We start from the raw sequence: 18,240 nt of genomic DNA on the forward strand, positions 1-18,240 counted from the left end.
TCCTTTCAAAATATCCATTCCAATGAATTCTCCCATCCCCAAAACAGAGTGCCTGCTTCCTCATACCCTTGACAGCTCTACCTTTCTTGGCAGCTATCAGCTGTAATAATACCCAATCTGCCAAATCTAAATACCAAAGGAAGTCTGGTGTTTCCCAAATGACTGAGACTGCAGATATCTACAAGGATTTACTTCCTTTTTTTTTTTTAAACAGGCGCCACAGCATGGAGCCCAGTGCAGTGCTTGAACTCACGACCCCAAGATGAAGAACTGAGCTGAGATCAAGAGTCGGACACTTAACTTACTGACACATCCAAGTGCCCCAAGAATTTACTTCCCTTTAACAAACTGTTTTATCAAAGACTGAAATGAGAGGAATATGTCCATTTTACTTACTATCTGTTGGATTCCTCATTGGATAAGATTGGGTATAATTGTTCACACAGTGTATTAATTGGGGACTAATAGAGGCACAATAATTTTCCACTGCTTTGATCTGAGATGGACCAGGAGAAGAGTCTGTTCGAAAGATGGCTTGACAGTATTCTCGGCAGTTTGTGTGATGGCCTGCATAACTGCAACAAACTGAGCCCACTATGGGGAAAAAAAGGAGATGATGTTGAAATGGAAACAGCCATTTGCTAACAATAAAACATCATAATATTAATAGAACAAAATGTACCTTTTTGAATTTGAGAAATAAAACCATGGCACAGAAGATAGGCATAGTCATGAGGACATTCAGGTGTTCACTGGTATAAGAAAGTCATTATTTGTCAACTTACAGTCTATATAGTGCAGTGGTTCTCAACAAGAGCTGTACCATCCTTCTGAAAGATTCTGGAGGCATGTGGAAATGTTTCTGGTTTTCATGATGATTGGGGACTATTGCTGGCATTTAGTGCATGGGGTCAGGGTTGTTAACTGTTCTGTAATGTACAGGGAAGTCTCACACAACCAAAACAGTTTCCCAAAATGCCAATACTGCTCATGCTGAGAACCACTGAAACAGTTTCTTTCCATGTTAGATTTGTGGAGATTTATAAACAAAGCAAGACAAAACCAAAATAAAACCAGACCCCGAATGCCTCACATTTATAAAATAGGACCAGTAAAAACTAAGAGATCCTAGGCTCATTTCAAAAATTAGATAGTTATATAACTGTATATCTTGAAAAAAATCTTGAAAGTTCAATTTGAAACGGTCTTTACCTCACAACTGATATGACCTGTTTTAATACTGAAAAGTAAAACTTATCTTTGAAGTACATTTTTTGATTTGTGTATTTTTAGAAATCAAGGGGGACCATTTTGGGTATTTTGGGGGAGCCAGATGAGTGACTGGGGGTGCAGATGTGGGATTTATATTGGAGAAGACAAAGAGACCCACATAGGAGAGGTTAGGGGGAGGTTGAAGGGAACCAAAAGGGCAGGAAGGGCAGGAAATCAGTACGAAAAATCTCTGATAATTATTAGAGTTTATGGAGGAACCAGAATCAAGTTTCTGGTGAGGTATGGCAGGAAACGGGTAGAAAATCTCTGATAATTGTTAGGGGTTATGGAGGAACCAGAATCAGGTTTCTGGTGAATTCCACAGAGCAGGGAATGAGCAGGGAATTCAGGCAACTTCCAGAAATAATGACAATGATAAAATTATACACAAATTAAACTAGGGCTGAACTGATACAGGATAGGCCTATTTCCTGCACCAGGAAACTGTTTTACACTTATTGTGCCACCTGTTTTTAACTTATAATTACTACTTATCGTGCTCATTGCTGAACTGTTCAATTTCAACATAAAGAATAATTAATGGCTAGATTTGTCACCATTAACTTTAGGATAAACTGAGGCATGGGGGTGGGGAATACTAAGGACAGATGAGACAAGTGAGAAAAAGCCAAGGACGCTCATCTTCTGATTCCTCCTTTAGGCTGGCTTCCTCACCAGTGGGGGAGGACAGAGATTATTGTGAGACTATCTTGGAAATTGTGAACTAAGCCCTAATTAGAGAGGGATAGAAGATAAAGTATAGCCAGCTACTGTTTCTTATTCTTTGATCCACTGAACTGCCAAGTGAATCCAAACAATTCTTCTGTTCCTCAGCTCAGCTGTTAACTGCTCTCACTACTCCCTTCACCTGGGATGTCCTTCCTCCAATCTCCACTGTTTGTATCTTGTCCATGTTTCAAGGCCCAGCTCAGCTACCAACTCCATGAAGCCACTTCTAAGTGCCCCTGCAGCATGTGATCCCTCTTTCCTCTGAACTCCCACAGTACTTTTATCAGTGACACTAGCCCATATCCTGTGTCTGTCTCCACAGAGCTAGTAGTCAGTAAATGTCTGCTGAATGAATTGAGAGGCAGTCCTTGGCAAGTGCTACGCTGTTATCACCTGGGAATGCTTAATTTTGGCAAGTAATTTTATTTATTCAAGTGGGGCATGACCTTCCTATCTAACAATAGTTATCTGCTTTGTAAATCTGCAGGTAAGACATAGCACTTGTCATAATTCATGAATAGCCTGAACACCGCAGAGGAAAGAGCCTATCAGAATCCTGCTGGGCCTTCAGGTAGTTTACTAACAGCCCATGTCATAATGCCAGGTCTTGGCAACTGCCAGGTCTTGGCAATACAGCTAAATTGTACTCTGTAAACCGTGTTTTGCTCTTTGGACTGCTCACATAACCATTGACAATATACTTACTTTCATTTCTGCTAATGCAACTGAAAAGAGCATTCTGTAAATTAAAGAAAAACAAACAAATTAACCACCATGTAGAATTTCTAATTTTATTCCACTCTATGTACATGAAAATCAGAATATCAAATTATTTAATTCTTCTTTAAATCCAAGGAGGGGGGATCCCTGGGTGGCGCAGCGGTTTGGCGCCTGCCTTTGGCCCAGGGAACGATCCTGGAGACCCAGGATCGAATCCCACATCAGGCTCCCGGTGCATGGAGCCTGCTTCTCCCTCTGCCTGTGTCTCTGCCTCTCTCTCTCTCTCTCTCTCTGTGACTATCATAAATAAAAAAATAAAAAAAAAAAAATAAATAAATAAATCCAAGGAGGAAGACAAAGAAGCTGAGATGGCACCCTGGTGAAAAAAGGGAAACCATCTTCTAACACAATTATTGGGAGTCAAGATTTTTTTTTTTTTTTTTTTTTTTTGGAGTCAAGATTCTCATCCTGAGCCATAAGCTGATCACATTATAGCAAACCAAAGCTGTACCTATGTGTGTATGTGCAGTAGCCTACAATGTATTCATCTCAATTATATCTTGCAGTATATAAGAGAGCTCCCAGAAGATAATATAATAGAAGGCATTTAGGGAAATAGAGATTTCATGTAACCATTGCATTTTAGAGTTGAAAGGTCCTTAGGGATCATCTCTAATTGTTTTCAAATATGGCCATGCCCCAGAATTACCTGGGCTTCCTAGGCCTTACCCTACACTACAAAATCAGAATCTGGGAACGAACCACAGAAATCTAAATATTAAACAAGGCTTCAGAGATAATTCTCATGTGATTATTGAATTGCTATATTGCATTCCCGAAACTAATATAACACTATACTGGAACTAAAATAAAATTTAAAAAGATGATTCTTATGTAGCCACCCTGGGAATTTGGAGAATCTTTCTACCATTTTATAGATGAACAAGCTGTTTCCTTAGCAAGGGGAAGACTGCCCAAGGTCATAGAACAAGTCAAAAGCAGAGTCTGAGACCAGAATTAGTATTTCTAGAGTTCTTATATCATTGTTCAGAAAATACCACACTGTGTTGTCACTGCAAGGAAAACAAGAAGTAAAAAAAGAGAAAAAACAAAAAATATCTTGTTTAAAGTGATTTGGATATTCAGGGCTTGTCAGCTATGATTAATATCCCTTAAAATTAGAAGAGAATTTTTTTTTTAGAATTTTAGGAGTCATCAGGTTTAAGAGAATGAATTCTTAGAAGAAATAATACGGGCATAAATAAACGGTAGATGGAAATCTAGTGCTCTTTAAATTGAATAAAGATGACTTTAGCTTTTAATTGTAGCTAAATTACAAGCCAGCTATGTGATCTGGACTTTTAAAGGACCAGCTTTACTGACATTTTAAAATCTACCTTCAAAGATCCATCTATGTAGCTGTGTGAAGTTATACTGCATTCATTTTCTCCACTAAAGAATATTCTACTGTAGAAATAAACCATACTTGATTTACCCACTTAAAGCAAAACAAAACAAAAAACCCATACTTCATAGATAAGGGCTAATGAATTTATCCAGTGTGAATTCTTTCTGTTAGAGATTGATCATCAGCATTATGAGTGAAAAGCAAACATTTTTGGTACTAATGATCTTTTCTACACCTCTCTTCATCCATGTTTCTTTGTTTGACTTTTTACCTACCTGTAAAAGATAGCCACCTATTTTGGTTCAGTGGTTTTAGGAACATTTTCCATAAAATGATCTAAATCAATATTAAAATGCAATCTACTAGGGCACCTGGGTGGCACAGTCAGTTAAGCGTCCAGCTCTGGATATTGGCTCAGGTCATGATTTCAGGTTCATAAAATCAAGCCCCCAATTGGATCCTACACTGTGTGTGGAGATTGCTTAGAATTGTCTCTCTCAAAAAAAAAAAAAAAAAAAAGGATTGTCTCTCTTTCTCTGCCCCGCCTCTCACCATTTCACCACTCTCCCCCCGCCCTCTCAAAAAAAGAACACAAAAAAGCAACCTACTACCAACTTTCCAGGCCCTTTTGATTCTCATTGTCTTTCTCTTTTTAATAAACTGGTTGCTGTTTTGGGTTTGACTTTTTTGACCTTGTACCTGAAGGAATGTGTTTATTATCTTGGTGGCCATTCTGGGTCAAATGGCCTGATTTCCAGTTTTGATATTCTTCCAGTTACTCATACAAGTCTACAGAGCAGTAGTTCTCAACTGGGGGTGATTTGCTTCCCAGGGGACATTGGCTGTGGAGGAGGAGGGTGTGTGCTACTAGCATCTAATGGGTAGAGGAGTCCAGAGATGCTGCTCCACATCCTACAGTGCACATGACAGCTCTCCCACAACAGCAATTAAAAAAAAAGAGAGATCAAAATATCAATAGTGCCAAGGTTCAGAAACCCTGTTTAGAGACAAATTTGTCCAAGCTGGATTTTTTGAAATTTGACCTTACAAGTGAAAGAAATATCATTCTGAGTTGGCCTGATGAATCACTTAGCTTCAGAGAAAGATACTAAAGGACACAAAACTGAAAAATGTCAGAGATCATCTAATTCAACCCCTTGTTTGACCAAAGCCAGGGATGGAGGCCTAAATAGGAGAAATATTTAGAACTTTAGCTTTCATCTACAAGTGGGTTGGCAAACTATGGCACATATACCAAATCTTGCCTGCTGCCTTTTTTTTTTTTTTTGCAAATAAAATTTTATTATAATAGTCACACTCATTTATTTACATATTGTATATGGCTACTTCATGCTACAATGGTAGAGTTGAGTAAACAGAGGCCATATAAACTGTAATCCTAAAATATCTGGACCCTTTATAGAAAAAGCCTACCAACCCGAGGTAGAAGGAGGTCACAATTGTCTTCCTCGATGTCATATCCAGAGTTCAGAAATGTTCCTCAAGCACTTCTGATTTTCTCTTAATGTTCATTGATAGACCTTTCATGGATAGGTTTACCTTAATTTATTGAACTAAAAGCATTTATATTTCCACACAGCAGTACCTCCAGTATTAATGAATACCATTTTTTACACTTCTACTTTTATGTTTATTAATTTTAAGGTTTTAAAGAATGGTCCTTCATTCAAGTATACCAGTATTTGATGAATTCATCAATTCTCTGTTGCTTACTTTATACTCATCATGATTTCAAATTCTGCTCATATCCCCCTCTTTGATAAAACATTCCTAACCTTAGATAACTATAAGTAAGTATAAACTATACCTTAGGTAACTGTAATGTGTAAGCTATAAGTAGCTCTACCTTTTTAATGTTTAAACTATTGCTGATTAGTTTGACAGGGTTTAAGACATATACATAATCAGTTACACCATTAACTTATAATTTCTTCATTTCTTAAGACATTTGTTTAGTCTTGGCTAAAGCCAATTCTTAAGTCTTACAAATGCCTGGTTGCCATCTGGTGGCAAAGGAAGTTACTGAGGCTTCATAATAATGTATGGAGCCTCTTTTGACCTTCTGTCAATACTATACCCATGCTGTCTCCATATAACAGCTTCCTCACTCTGCTCATCTTACTCTAGAATTGATAAAAATTGCAGTGTTAAAAAAAAAATTGCAGTGTTACCAAGATGAGGATCTACCATAACCTCAGAGACCCAAAGAACCCAGCAGTGTGCTGGAGTTGACAGTATTTTGAGGGATCTTCAAATCCAAAAGCCTTCACTATCCAGCTGGAGAGAGAGATGTACACAGTAAACAAAGGGCAGAGCCAGAGCTAGAACACAGACTGCTCTCTCATGCCACTACACTGTAAGAAGACTGGATTATTTTTCCAAATGCAGCCAATGCAAGGTTGAATTTATGTCCACAGAATAATTAGTTTTTAACAGTCTCCCATTTTTAGAATCAGCACATTAAATTGTGGGGAAAACATAATTTCTTGAGGTTCATAATATTGCTCTTAAAAATATTTGATCACAAGGGGCGCCTGGGTGGCTCAGTTGGTTAAGCGTCTGCCTTTAGCTCAGATCATGATCCCAGGGTCCTGTTCAGTGGGTAGCCTGCTTCTCCCTCTTCCTTGCCTGCCACTCCACCTGCTTATGCTTGCTCTCTGTCAAATAAATAAATAAAGTCGTTTAAAAAAATTGATCATGAAATCTTTCCTCAGGTAGCTACTTCCAGTTCCCTGCTCTATTCCCAATGGTTTTAGAGAACTGCAGCAAGCCCTTCCACCTAGTGTTGGGAGCAGGTAAGTAGGGGGCAAACCAGGCAGAAAAAGTAAATACAAAGTAAAATCCAAGTCAAGGGAACCATAGTTATCCTTCAAGCCACACTGATCTTCCTTTGCGGGAAAAGCCATCAAGGGTACAGCTGGGAGGTAGACTTTCCTGGTCCAAACACTTGCTCACGAGAAGGCTCTGTGGATTCATTTTCTGTCCCAGCCACATATACTTTTCCATTTCTGGGACTTCTTTTTTCCTTTCTAACATTTCTCCATTTGCTCACTTGTCTCAATGACAAGGATGAGGAAAACTAAACAAATACTGATCATATGAACCTCATTAAAAAAAAAAAAGGTTCATTTTGGATGTTTTAGTCACTTCTGGACAAAGATCCAAAAGAGCACTTTTATGAACTGTTATTTAATGTTCCCTGTTCCCAAGGCTACAAGTTAAAAGTAAAGGAGATGCTCTGTTCCTAAGGCCTCAATAAATAAAATGTTTCTCTTTCATAAATGGACTGAAACTTCTTCCACTTTGAAATTTTGCATTTCATATGAGGAATCTAGCTTATCATATGCTAAGTTGGAGAGATTAAATAATTGACCTATTCTATTCTAATCTTAAATAAGCGCTAGGCCCACTGTGGGACTTGAATTTACAACCCCAAGATCAAGAATCATATGCTCTATCAACAGAGCCAGCCAGGTACCCCTAAATAATTGATCTTTAAAAACAAACATGCTTGTAAGCCTCTACAAGATGTTTTTTCCTTGTTGTGGACACCATGGCTTTTTAGTCAAAAAGTTTAAGTGACCAGAATAAGCATTTAATATCATGATATGGATATCACTAGACAAGTGATTTAGTTTCTGCCTTCCAAATAATAAATATCATTTCAAGAGTTGGATAAAAAAACATCAAAAATTAAAATAAGAATAATAGGTCTAGGGGCATGTGGGTGGCTTGGTGGTTGAACATCTATCTACCTTCTGCTCAGGTCGTGATCCCGGAATCCTGGGATCAAGTCCAGCATCAGGTTCCCTGCAACAAACAGGTTCTCTCTCTGCCTATGTCTCTGATTCGCTTTCTCTCTCTGTGTCTCTCATAAATAAATAAATAAAATCTTAAAAAAAATAATAATAGGTCTAGACTGCTCAAAGAAGTTTGCTCATTATCACCAGAGCATCCAACCAACTGGAAGCAAATTCAAGTGCAAGTAACATTTGTAGAGTAACACAAGGTCTAGAAGGAGCTCAGCAAAGTGTTTGTGGTAAAATTATGGCAGTGATGGCTCCAGTTCTTTACACTTCCCTCTATTTCTCTCACTTTAACTCTGGACTTAGCCACATGATTTGCTTTGGTCAAGTGGACAGTAGTAGCAAGCTTGAGGCAACCAGAGGCTTGCACTGAGACTTGCATCTTTTTTACTTCTTCTCTTGGACCCCTGTCACCACCACAGGAACATGCTTGAGCTAGAGGGCTAGAAGAGACACATGGAGGAGAGCTGAGCTGACTTAGCCAAAAGCATCCTTAAAGAAGCTAGGGTCAGGCTGACCTGTGAGTTAACTGCAGAAGCATGAATAAGCCCAGCCAAAATCCGCTAAGCTTGGCTGGATCAGAACTGCCTTAGATTTGTAAGAAACAAAAAACTGTTATTGTTTCAGGTTATGAAGTTTGGGGATAGTTTGCTATACAACATTATTGTGATAACAGATACAGAATTCAGTGCTTTCTGTACTCATCCTTGAATGCCTAATTTGTAGACATTTACACAAAGTTTCCACATAAAACTGCTATTTACTCTGAAACAAAGAAACTTTGTATAATTCAGCTCCAGAATGGAAAACATTTCTATTAAAAAATTCTATTTATAAAAATACTAACTGTAGCACCTATTTATAGGCAACAAATTTTTGTTCATCCTTTAAGTCTTACCTGCTCTGTGAAGACTTTCCCATTACACTGGGCAGGGGTTTTTGTTTTGATTTATTTTTCCTTCAGGTTCCAATGTCTTGTATAGACTTCTAGCAAAGTACTTGTCTTACTGTATTTTAATAAACTATTTGAATTTCTCTCTTCCCATAGACTAGACTATGAGCTTCTTACAGACAATGGCTAAATCCTTTCACTCCTATACCCCGAGAACAGGGCCTGACATATATTAAGTATATCAGTCGGTGTGTATCAGTTCAGTGAATGTTGAGTGAAATGAATGACAGATGCAAAGACAACTGAGAGGTAGACTCTGCCCCAGGAACTCAAGAGTTTAATATTAAAATGTGACATGTAAACAAAGAGTTATACTATAAGGTAACAAATGCTATAATTAAGCATGTAAAGTGTTTAGAAGTAGCAATTTTATGTGTGTAGAGTTAAGAGGGCTGGGCAGGAGGGATGCCTGGGTGGCTCAGCGGTTGAACGTCAGGGCATGATCCTGGGATCCGGGATAGAGTTCCGCATTGGGCTCCCTGCGGGGAGCCTCCTTCTCTCTCTGCCTATGTCTCTCTGTGTCTCTCATGAATAAATAAATAAATCTTTAAAAAAAAAAGAGGGCTGGCCTGGTGGCACAGCGGTTTAGCGCCGCCTGCAGCCCGGGGCCTGATCCTGGAGACCCGGGATCGAGTCCCACATAGGGCTCCCTGCATGGAGCCTGCTTCTCCCTCTGCCTGTGTGTCTGCCTCTCTCTCTCTCTCATGAATAAATAAATAAAATCTTTAAAAAAAAAAAAAAAGAGGGCTGGGCAGGAAAGGTTTCAAAGAACTATCTAAGCCAGAATTTGAGGCAAAGATTATTGCCAGTTGGACACGAGTACTGGTGTGATAGGACCAACTTTTGCAGGGATGGGGGTGGAGGGTAAGTCCTGATTTGTAATATTTACTGATGTTTGTGGTGAAAATACCCCCATCATTGCTGTTTTAGAGTTAAAAACTGGCTGGCAAAACTCCTGAATATTTAACAAACAGTTCTCCCTCGCTAGTAGGCATTAGCTCCAGCATACCCCTGGATAGAGTACTAGGATGGATTCTGGGAGAGGGAATTCTAGTAGAACCAACAGGTTGTCCAACTACAACAAAACACATGGTCAGTCTGGGAAATTACAAGTAGCATACTGCTGAAGTGTCAAGGAGAAGATAGTCAGTGGTTAGATGGAGAAAAGCTTCATTTACCAGGTGGAGGAACATGGACTATATGGTGCAGGTGAGCCACTGAAGAGTTTTAAGGATGGGAGTGACATGACCACACCTCGTCTCTAAAGAGATCACCCTATGAAAAGTGGAGAGAGTAAACAGGGGGAGAAATTAAATAGGAAGGCTAGTTGGGCATTACTGTAGTCCAGAAAAGTGGTATAGGGGCCTGAGGTAAGGCAGTAACCAAGGATCTGGAAAGGAGACTGACTGAAGATCAATTTTGGCGGCAAATCTTTAGGGCTTGATAGCCATTTATTTGTAGAAGGTGGTGAGAAAAAGGAAAGTGTAGACAACACCTCTTAGGCTTTTAGTTTGTGTATCTGGGAGGACTGCACTAGAACAACCAAACAAGAAATGTATGAAAAATGTAAGTTTTGTGTGTGTGTGTGTGTGTGTGTGTGTGTCCATGTGCACACAGCAGTGAGGGAGAAGGATGGAGAAGTAGGGAAGGTAACAATCAGTCTGGCTGAATTGAAATGCTCTTTGAACATCAAAAGTACACATATCCAGTAGTGATTCAGGAACTCAGAGAAAGAAGTTAGCAAAGAGGATTCTAGAGTTCTCATTACATTGGGACAATTAAAACTACGGGAGTAGATGAGATTGTCTAGGGGGGGAATACCTGGCCATTTAGATTAGACCAGGTCACAATCTCATCAATTAAACTTGATCCAACGTCCCTTTGGGATGATCTCATTCAGATGACTCTTGAGAAGTACGGACTAGAGAGCAAAGACATTGGCACAAGGACATTGAATAGGAGTTATTCCCTTCTAATACAAAATATGACACAACAAAACCACATACAGATGGAATATAATCAAGGTTTTATATCTTAAGCCAGTACTGCAGGACCTAATAGGTTTCGCTCTTTTTGGAGCTCATCAGCTGCAGGTAACGGCTCATATCTACTCTGATCAGGGTCTTGGTATGGCGTTTTATCATGTATATAAGCCTCCCATTCACAGTCTTCTATTTACTATATTCTGCCAATTCTTGGAATTTCCTTAGCACTAACTAAAAGAAGCTTTACATTTAGGTCCTGAAAGCTTTGCTGGGGCAAAGTACCATATTGTTCTTTTTGCTAAATCTCCCAAAGCTCACTATCTACTGCCTAGATAGTCAACTGCCACACAAGATGGTTTACCCTTAGAACACTGCAAAAAAGATTCAATCACGTGAGGCACTGGATGCCTCTACTTGTCCAGAGAATCCTGCTGGCCCTGACATCCCTGCCTTCTTATCTCTAAATTTTTAGGACTACTTCTTCATCCCTTTCCTTTATGCTTCTGGTAGTAAATCTAGAATCAAGGTTAATTTGAGAGAAAAAGGAAAATAAAATTAATAAAATACATAAGAAATCTTTAAAGCAGAACATTTTACTGTGACATTTCCTGAGAATACACTGTACAGCCCGTGTAGGCATACATAAATATGTACCAAACACTGGCATCCAGGGATATGACAAGGTACCATTTGTGTTATGGGGGTAGACAAGAATTAAATATATATTTACCCTTATATGCATTTATATGCATAAATGACTTTTGGAACTGTACCATAGTACAGAAGGTTGAAAAAAACTTTTTATTGTTTATCATTTTGAATTTTGAACATTAGAATTTTCAAAAACCAAAAATTAACACATACATGAACCTTTCTCTTATGCACTGAGCTGTCTGTTGACAGGATGGTGCTGATAGAATTGAGTCTGAAACTCACAAGGCCAACTACCTTTGTTTTTGTGATTCTTAGGGCCTCTTTTTAATATCCTCAGAGTCTTAATTTTATCTTAGCAATCACAGAACCAGAGCCCCAGAACAGATTATTTTAGTTTAGTTTATCAACTGTTTAGTTTATAACTTAAATGCCTTAAGATAAAAGAGTCCTCACAAAAATACTTCCTATTGCCTCTCCTTTATAATTTCTCACTTTATTAATGAGGTAAGATCAAATGACTGAAAAAAAAAAAAAAGCCAAGAAAGAAAGGAGAGAACTGAAAATCGCATTTCTAAAAAGAATAAAAGTATAGAGAAGGATCTGTGAAAGGAAGAAGACACAAATAAATGACAAATCTGTAGCACTGTATTTCAGTGGCTCATGCAGCAAATGGAAAAAGTATTTATATTTATGACCATTTTAAGAATGGCAATAAAGCCAACATAAAGGTATGAAATAGATTTATGAACCTGAAACTAAAATCTGTGTCATCACTCTACAGCCATTAACAAGCCTCTGGAAATTTATCAGCCTCACAACATGTTAACATTCTGACATTCAAGAAAGAAACTATGAATAATAAAATTCTTTTTTAAATCACCATTTTGAGGGCTAGAAGAAAATATCTTCAGGTAACTTGCAGACAAAGGCTACACAGAAAAATAATACTAGATATCTCACAACTCACAGAAAATATGAGTTAGTTTTTACTTTGGTTCTAATGAGGCAGTGTGCACTAGGATGGCTTGCTGATGGTTTCCAGCCAGCATCTGTTCTGCTGGTGCCAAGGTCATTTCAGCTCTTAGGTATTTTGAATATCATCCCTGGTTCTAGTATCACAAACTTATGAATCTATGTGGACTGACTGATACTTCTAGGTGGGCCAATGACCGTGCCTGTGAAAATGCATGGAGAACCTAGGACTAAGCAGGTCCATGATACCTGAACATGTCTTTGTCAGAGTTATCAAGCCACTGGTTGATACTGGTGGCTCTAATCAAAAGTGTGATTCTGGAAAAGTACTCATCAGTACTGAAGGAAGTACTCTTTTTTAGGTGTGGGTTAGGAAAAGAGAACTGCAGACTTGGGAGATCATTAGCCAAATCTCTCATCCATTGCAGAAATCCCTTCCACAATATATGAATCAAGTAAACCTTTGCTTGAACCTTTCCATTGATAGGGAGTTAGTTCTCTTTTTCTTGGAACATCTCATTCCAACAGTGTCATTCAACACAGGTAGGGTCCTCCTAATCCATATCTGGATCCTTCTCTTCCAGTCCTTAAAAAAGGAATTCCAAAATCCAGCTCTCCACTTGATTTTCAACACTTTCTCTTTCATCGAGTTTTCTTTGACTTCACAGGGTTACTTCACAGTTGACTTGGGCATGATCTCTCTCTTTGTTAGTCCTATATTCTGAACTACCTCTGAGATATAGGTTTTTACATTTAAAAACATCTAACACACACACACACAAAAAAAACAAAACAAAACATCTAACACTCAGTATCCCTTAATTTCTTTAAACTTCCTTCTCAACATATATGCTATTGTTGCTGTGTATTTTCTCTGGCTTAAAAACTGAATATTGTTATTGTTTTCTATAATTTGTGTGTTTTAACTTTCACTTTGTATTTTCATCATTCTCATTTTCTTTTGCTTCTAGACTTCTATAAAGGGTCCATTAGTAGCAATTCTTCATTTTTGCTTTTTGAAAATACCTTAATTTTGCCCTTTCTTGAAAAATATTTTTACTGGATATGGATTCTAGGTTGATAATTATTTTCTTTCAGAGCAGTTTAGGTATCATTCCACTGTGCCTGGCTTCCTCTGTTGCTATTGAGAAATCAGCGGTTAGTCTTCTTGGAAGGCAATGTTTTTTTTTTTTCTGACTCCTATGAGATGTGTCTGTAATGTATGGATTTTTTTTTCATCCTGCTGGAGATTTGTTGGGCTTCATTAAATATTGCCTCTGTCCCATATTCTCTTTTCTTCTTCTAATATTCCAATCAGAACACTTTATCTCCCATGTTCCTTAAGCTCTCTTTCAATCTGTCCTTCTGTGCTGCTTGTCCATATAATTTCTTCAGTTCTACCTCCCAATTCACTAATAACTGTTTTTGTATATTTTCCTGAACAGTATCTCCTATATTCAATCCACTATAACAAATCCTGTTGATGGATTCTGCCTTTAAATCTCTGATTTATTCCTGAATACTTGGTTCTATTGTTATCATCCTAGTTTGGGTCCTTACCTGCTTTTAGCTAAGTTAAGAGGGGTCTGCGGAATCTAAAACTTAGCATGAAAAAAACCAAAAAAAACAAAAAACCCCAAAACTTAGCATGTACACAATTAAGGCTCTTAGCTTTCTAAAATATGGAGTTTGTTATGTTGGTCTCCTATTAGAGTCTTTATCACCTCCTTCTACTTAATGATGGGCTAAGTCCTAAAATATCATCTTTCCAGGATCTGGTCCTATGTTGCCTATCCAACTAATAAGCACAGATTCTCAGCCCCAACAGACCTATTTTCTTTCTATCCCCTGCATAAGCCATGTGTGATTTTGCTAACATGGTTTTAGTCCACAGTCTTTTTTATCAAAGTATGCCAATCCTTTCAGGCCTTTCTCCTTTGCAAAGTTTCCCCTGATAAATCCCAAATGTGCTCACTCTGCTTTTTGGTTTCCCTGAGCCCTCTTGTGTGCAGTATATATTTTAATTCTTCACTCAGATACAATTCTTTAGTATTTCAGTTTAAGTTATAAGTAGCTTAACTGGAATTCTAAGTGAGGTATAACTCCAAAGTTTACGCTTTCTATTATATGAAACTATCTCTCATATTCAATGAGTAATTGTTGATTTGCATAAGAAAAGGAACCAGATGCTTTAAAATCAGACATAACATTTAACTGTTTTAGCTTAGCTAGGCTGGAACAAAACAGAATTTTAAATGGCATTAACAATTTTAAACTTTATTCATAGAAGTAAATTTCTCAGGAAATCTCAAAGGGGATACTGCAGCAGCTTACCAGTAAAGACTAACATTAGCTCCTCCAAATAAAATTACTCACTCTTTGACTACCTAATCAAGCCACATAAAACCATCTTTCAGGATAAATGTTAACCCATATAATTGTAAACCTAAAGTAACAGCTTACACATCTGGAAGTTCACTCCAGGGACCACCCCAATGTTAAGGAAAAGATACCAAGAGTCTAGTTTTAGAAATTATTCTTATATTGATAAACAGCCAATCCAGTTAAAATAGGTTGCACTACACCAAATTTACCCCATTCACTTGCAAAATAGTCATCTTTGAACTAGACTTCAACAATTATGAGTGTCACTGTTATTTGAGGTTTATAATGCAGAATCCTCCTTCTGCATTAAAGTACTTTTGTCCTTTTTATTTCTAACACATAAGAAATCAAATTGAGGGGTGCCTGGGTGGCGCAGTCAGTTGAGCATCTGCCTTTGACTCGGATCATAATCCTATGGTCCCCAGGTCAAGCCCCCCAGCTCCCCACACAGTGGGGAGTCTGCTTCTCTCTCTGCTTCTGCCCCTCCTCTGCTCATATTGTCTTTCTCTCTCTCACAAATATATAAATAAAATCTTAAAAAAAAAGGGAATCAAATGGAGTCTTGAGTTATCTTGAATAACTTATAGTCACTTTTTAACAGATTTGTATTACATATGTATATTCTTCATATATATTATACTACATATATGTATTTTACATATTTATTTTTACACACATATATTTTATATATATGTAAAAGAACCCTCTTTGCATGTAGATTTTTGGAAAACAGTTGCTTAATTGTAGGCCAATAAGGGAGGACAGACTGGGAAAAGTAAACTATCCTTAGTATTTCTCTCATTGGACAGTGTTTATCTCTCTTACCTTTCCTGTCCCGTCCTTCATCAACACATACTGGCAGACTTCCTAGGGCAATGCAGAAATCCAGACAAGAGAAGGAAGCACACTAAAATAATGGAGGACAGGCTACAGGAGATGGACAGTGTCAGACATCATGTGGGAGAGAAGAAGGAATTATCACAGTTAGCCACTTTGTTCAGGAGAAACTAAAACTAGTTATTTCAAAGGTAGAGAGATAAGGAAAAAAAAGAAAGATCTTTTATTTCTTTGCAGCAAGGCTCCTTTTAATAAGAACAGAGAGTTGCAGTTAATTTGGAAATGTGTCTTCAGAGAAACAGAAATAACTTAGCAAAGGGACAAAAGATAAATAAGATTTTCCCAATTTAAAAATATTAATCAAGAGATATAATTATAGGCACCGAGAAAAGAAAAAAAAAGGCAGAACTATAACTTAGAAGCTGCTAAGAGAACTATTCTTTCTTCTCCAAGAGAACACAGACTATTAAAGGCAAAGGAATCCCAATGTGTATAGATAAAAATGATGAATGAAGCATATGGACGTAACTATCCTTAGCTGCATGGTCTTCCACTGTGAAGGACAATAATGTCACATTTAACAATGGAGTTCTAGAAACTAGAGAAAGTAGTCTAATGAGGAGCTTTTTCACATCAGGGACAATCTTCTGAACATATTTGCATGACATGAAATATCTCCTCTATCCTTGCCCTTGGAACTATCCCATCTAGTACACAATGTTTGAAATACCACCATTGGGAGACAAGAGTCCTTTAGATTAATTATATAGCCTGTGTAATTTAGTACTTTTTCCGCCAAATGTGAGAGCTAGGAAAGTTTGAAGCTACTCGCACTGGCAGTGTGATTGTTTCTTTCAATTCCAGAGAGTTTGTAAAGATAGATACCTGAATGGGTCAAGGTATAGGAAAAGGAGCAAAAAGGATATGGAACCTAAGAAAAACTATTTTACAATCTTGGGTATAACCAGTTGCTATTATGAATACACTACAGGTTAAAGTCTTTGTATATGTGATTTAGGCATTACTTAAAAAAAATTTTTTTTAAGATTTTATTTTCTTAATTCATGTATAGCTAACAGGGCATTTCTTTAAAATTAATGCTCAAAAAAAAAAAACAAAAAACAAAACAAAAAAAAAATTAATGCTCAATTTCAACAAGTTGAAGTCATCACATTTCTAAACAAGTTAAATGACAAGCTACATCTTCTTGGGGTTGTATTTTCCATAAAGTAAAGGGCAACTTATGTAAGAATGAGTTCATTTTTAAAACTTAAGTGGTTTTATCAATTCTGATAATATCTGAATAGTCTATGCAAATCTGTTAAATGCATACCTCATATTCTTTTCTGCAGGCTTTGGAAATATCATTTTTTGATGATGCCTAAAAGATAACAAATTTCTCCATTAATTTATTACACATGCTATTCAACATAGGACAAAAAGAATACAAATTAATATACATTACTTGCTAGTATGGTATTCTTTATTTCATCAAAGAAAACCTTATGCTCCAATATTTAAAAGTTCCTCTAAAATACAACAAACAAATTTCATACAAGTTCTTTAAAACAAACATCAGCCCCAGAACCTACATGATATGCTAAAATTTCACTATTTTATGGCTTTAATCTCACATAATAACAGGGTCCTTTTGTTATTTCAGAAACTAGATGACTTTGAAGAAAATGTAAATCAGAGAGCTTTTTCTTAGTTGATTTCCACTCTGTAGCCAATTTTCTTATGAAGCTTTGCCAGAGCTTTTATATTTTCCTTTTTCTTTAACCCTTTATATTCGAAATTCTCATACTAACTTATGTCAGTATCTTTTCCTCGGAAAAGATCCATATGAAACGAAGGGGGCAACTAAAGAGGGAAAGGCCATGCCAGGCAATTAACAAAAGTTATTTTTGGGGATACCTGGGTGGCTGAGCGGTTTAGTACTTTCAGCTCAGGACGTGATCCCTAGGGTCCAAGGATCACATTCTGCATCAGGCTCCCTGCAAGGAGCCTGCTTCTCCCTCTGCCTATGTCTCTCATGAATAAATAAATAAAATCTTTTTAAAAAAGACTTATTTTTATATAATTTTCTTTATGTCCCCATAGACCCATCATTACAGTTCAAATCCTCTGCAACTCAGATTCATCTCAATGGCTGGAGGAGAGTGGCAGAAATGGTTAGGCTGTGTGCTGCTCTGTTGCTCAGGCTACATAGTACAGTGATCTGTATGAAAGTAAAGGTGACAACATGTCTCATGTACTCTGATCCAGAGATCAGTCACTAAAAGAAAAAAAATAAGAGAATGCTTTCCAGCTGTGGTTTCCAGTCCATCTAAATTTTCCAGTTAAGTCTACTCTTACCAGTTGTGAGTATGAGCAGCTAGCAGACCAGTTTTCCCATAGTACTCTGAGGAACCACTATGAAAATACACACAGTGAGGAAGAACAGAGGGGCCTAACTTGAATTGGACCAGAGATCTATCAAATCAAAGAGAAGTCACA

At 37.5% G+C, this 18,240-nt stretch overlaps 1 protein-coding gene across 2 annotated transcripts in view; it reads right to left on the reverse strand.

Moving 5' to 3' along the window:
• The window catches only part of RECK (reversion inducing cysteine rich protein with kazal motifs), a 95,738-nt gene that overhangs the window by 57,837 nt on the left and 19,661 nt on the right, over positions 1 to 18,240 (reverse strand). For both annotated transcript variants that reach the window (XM_041764079.1, XM_041764078.1), the window contains exons 6-8: positions 17,075 to 17,122; positions 2,707 to 2,740; positions 397 to 594 (exon numbers count right to left, since the gene is read on the reverse strand). In XM_041764079.1, coding sequence (XP_041620013.1) covers positions 397 to 594; positions 2,707 to 2,740; positions 17,075 to 17,122 — 280 coding nt within the window. The remainder of the gene's footprint in view (positions 1 to 396; positions 595 to 2,706; positions 2,741 to 17,074; positions 17,123 to 18,240) is intronic.

Source organism: Vulpes lagopus, chromosome 7 (genome assembly GCF_018345385.1).
Source record: "Vulpes lagopus strain Blue_001 chromosome 7, ASM1834538v1, whole genome shotgun sequence".
Lineage (NCBI taxonomy): Eukaryota > Metazoa > Chordata > Mammalia > Carnivora > Canidae > Vulpes > Vulpes lagopus.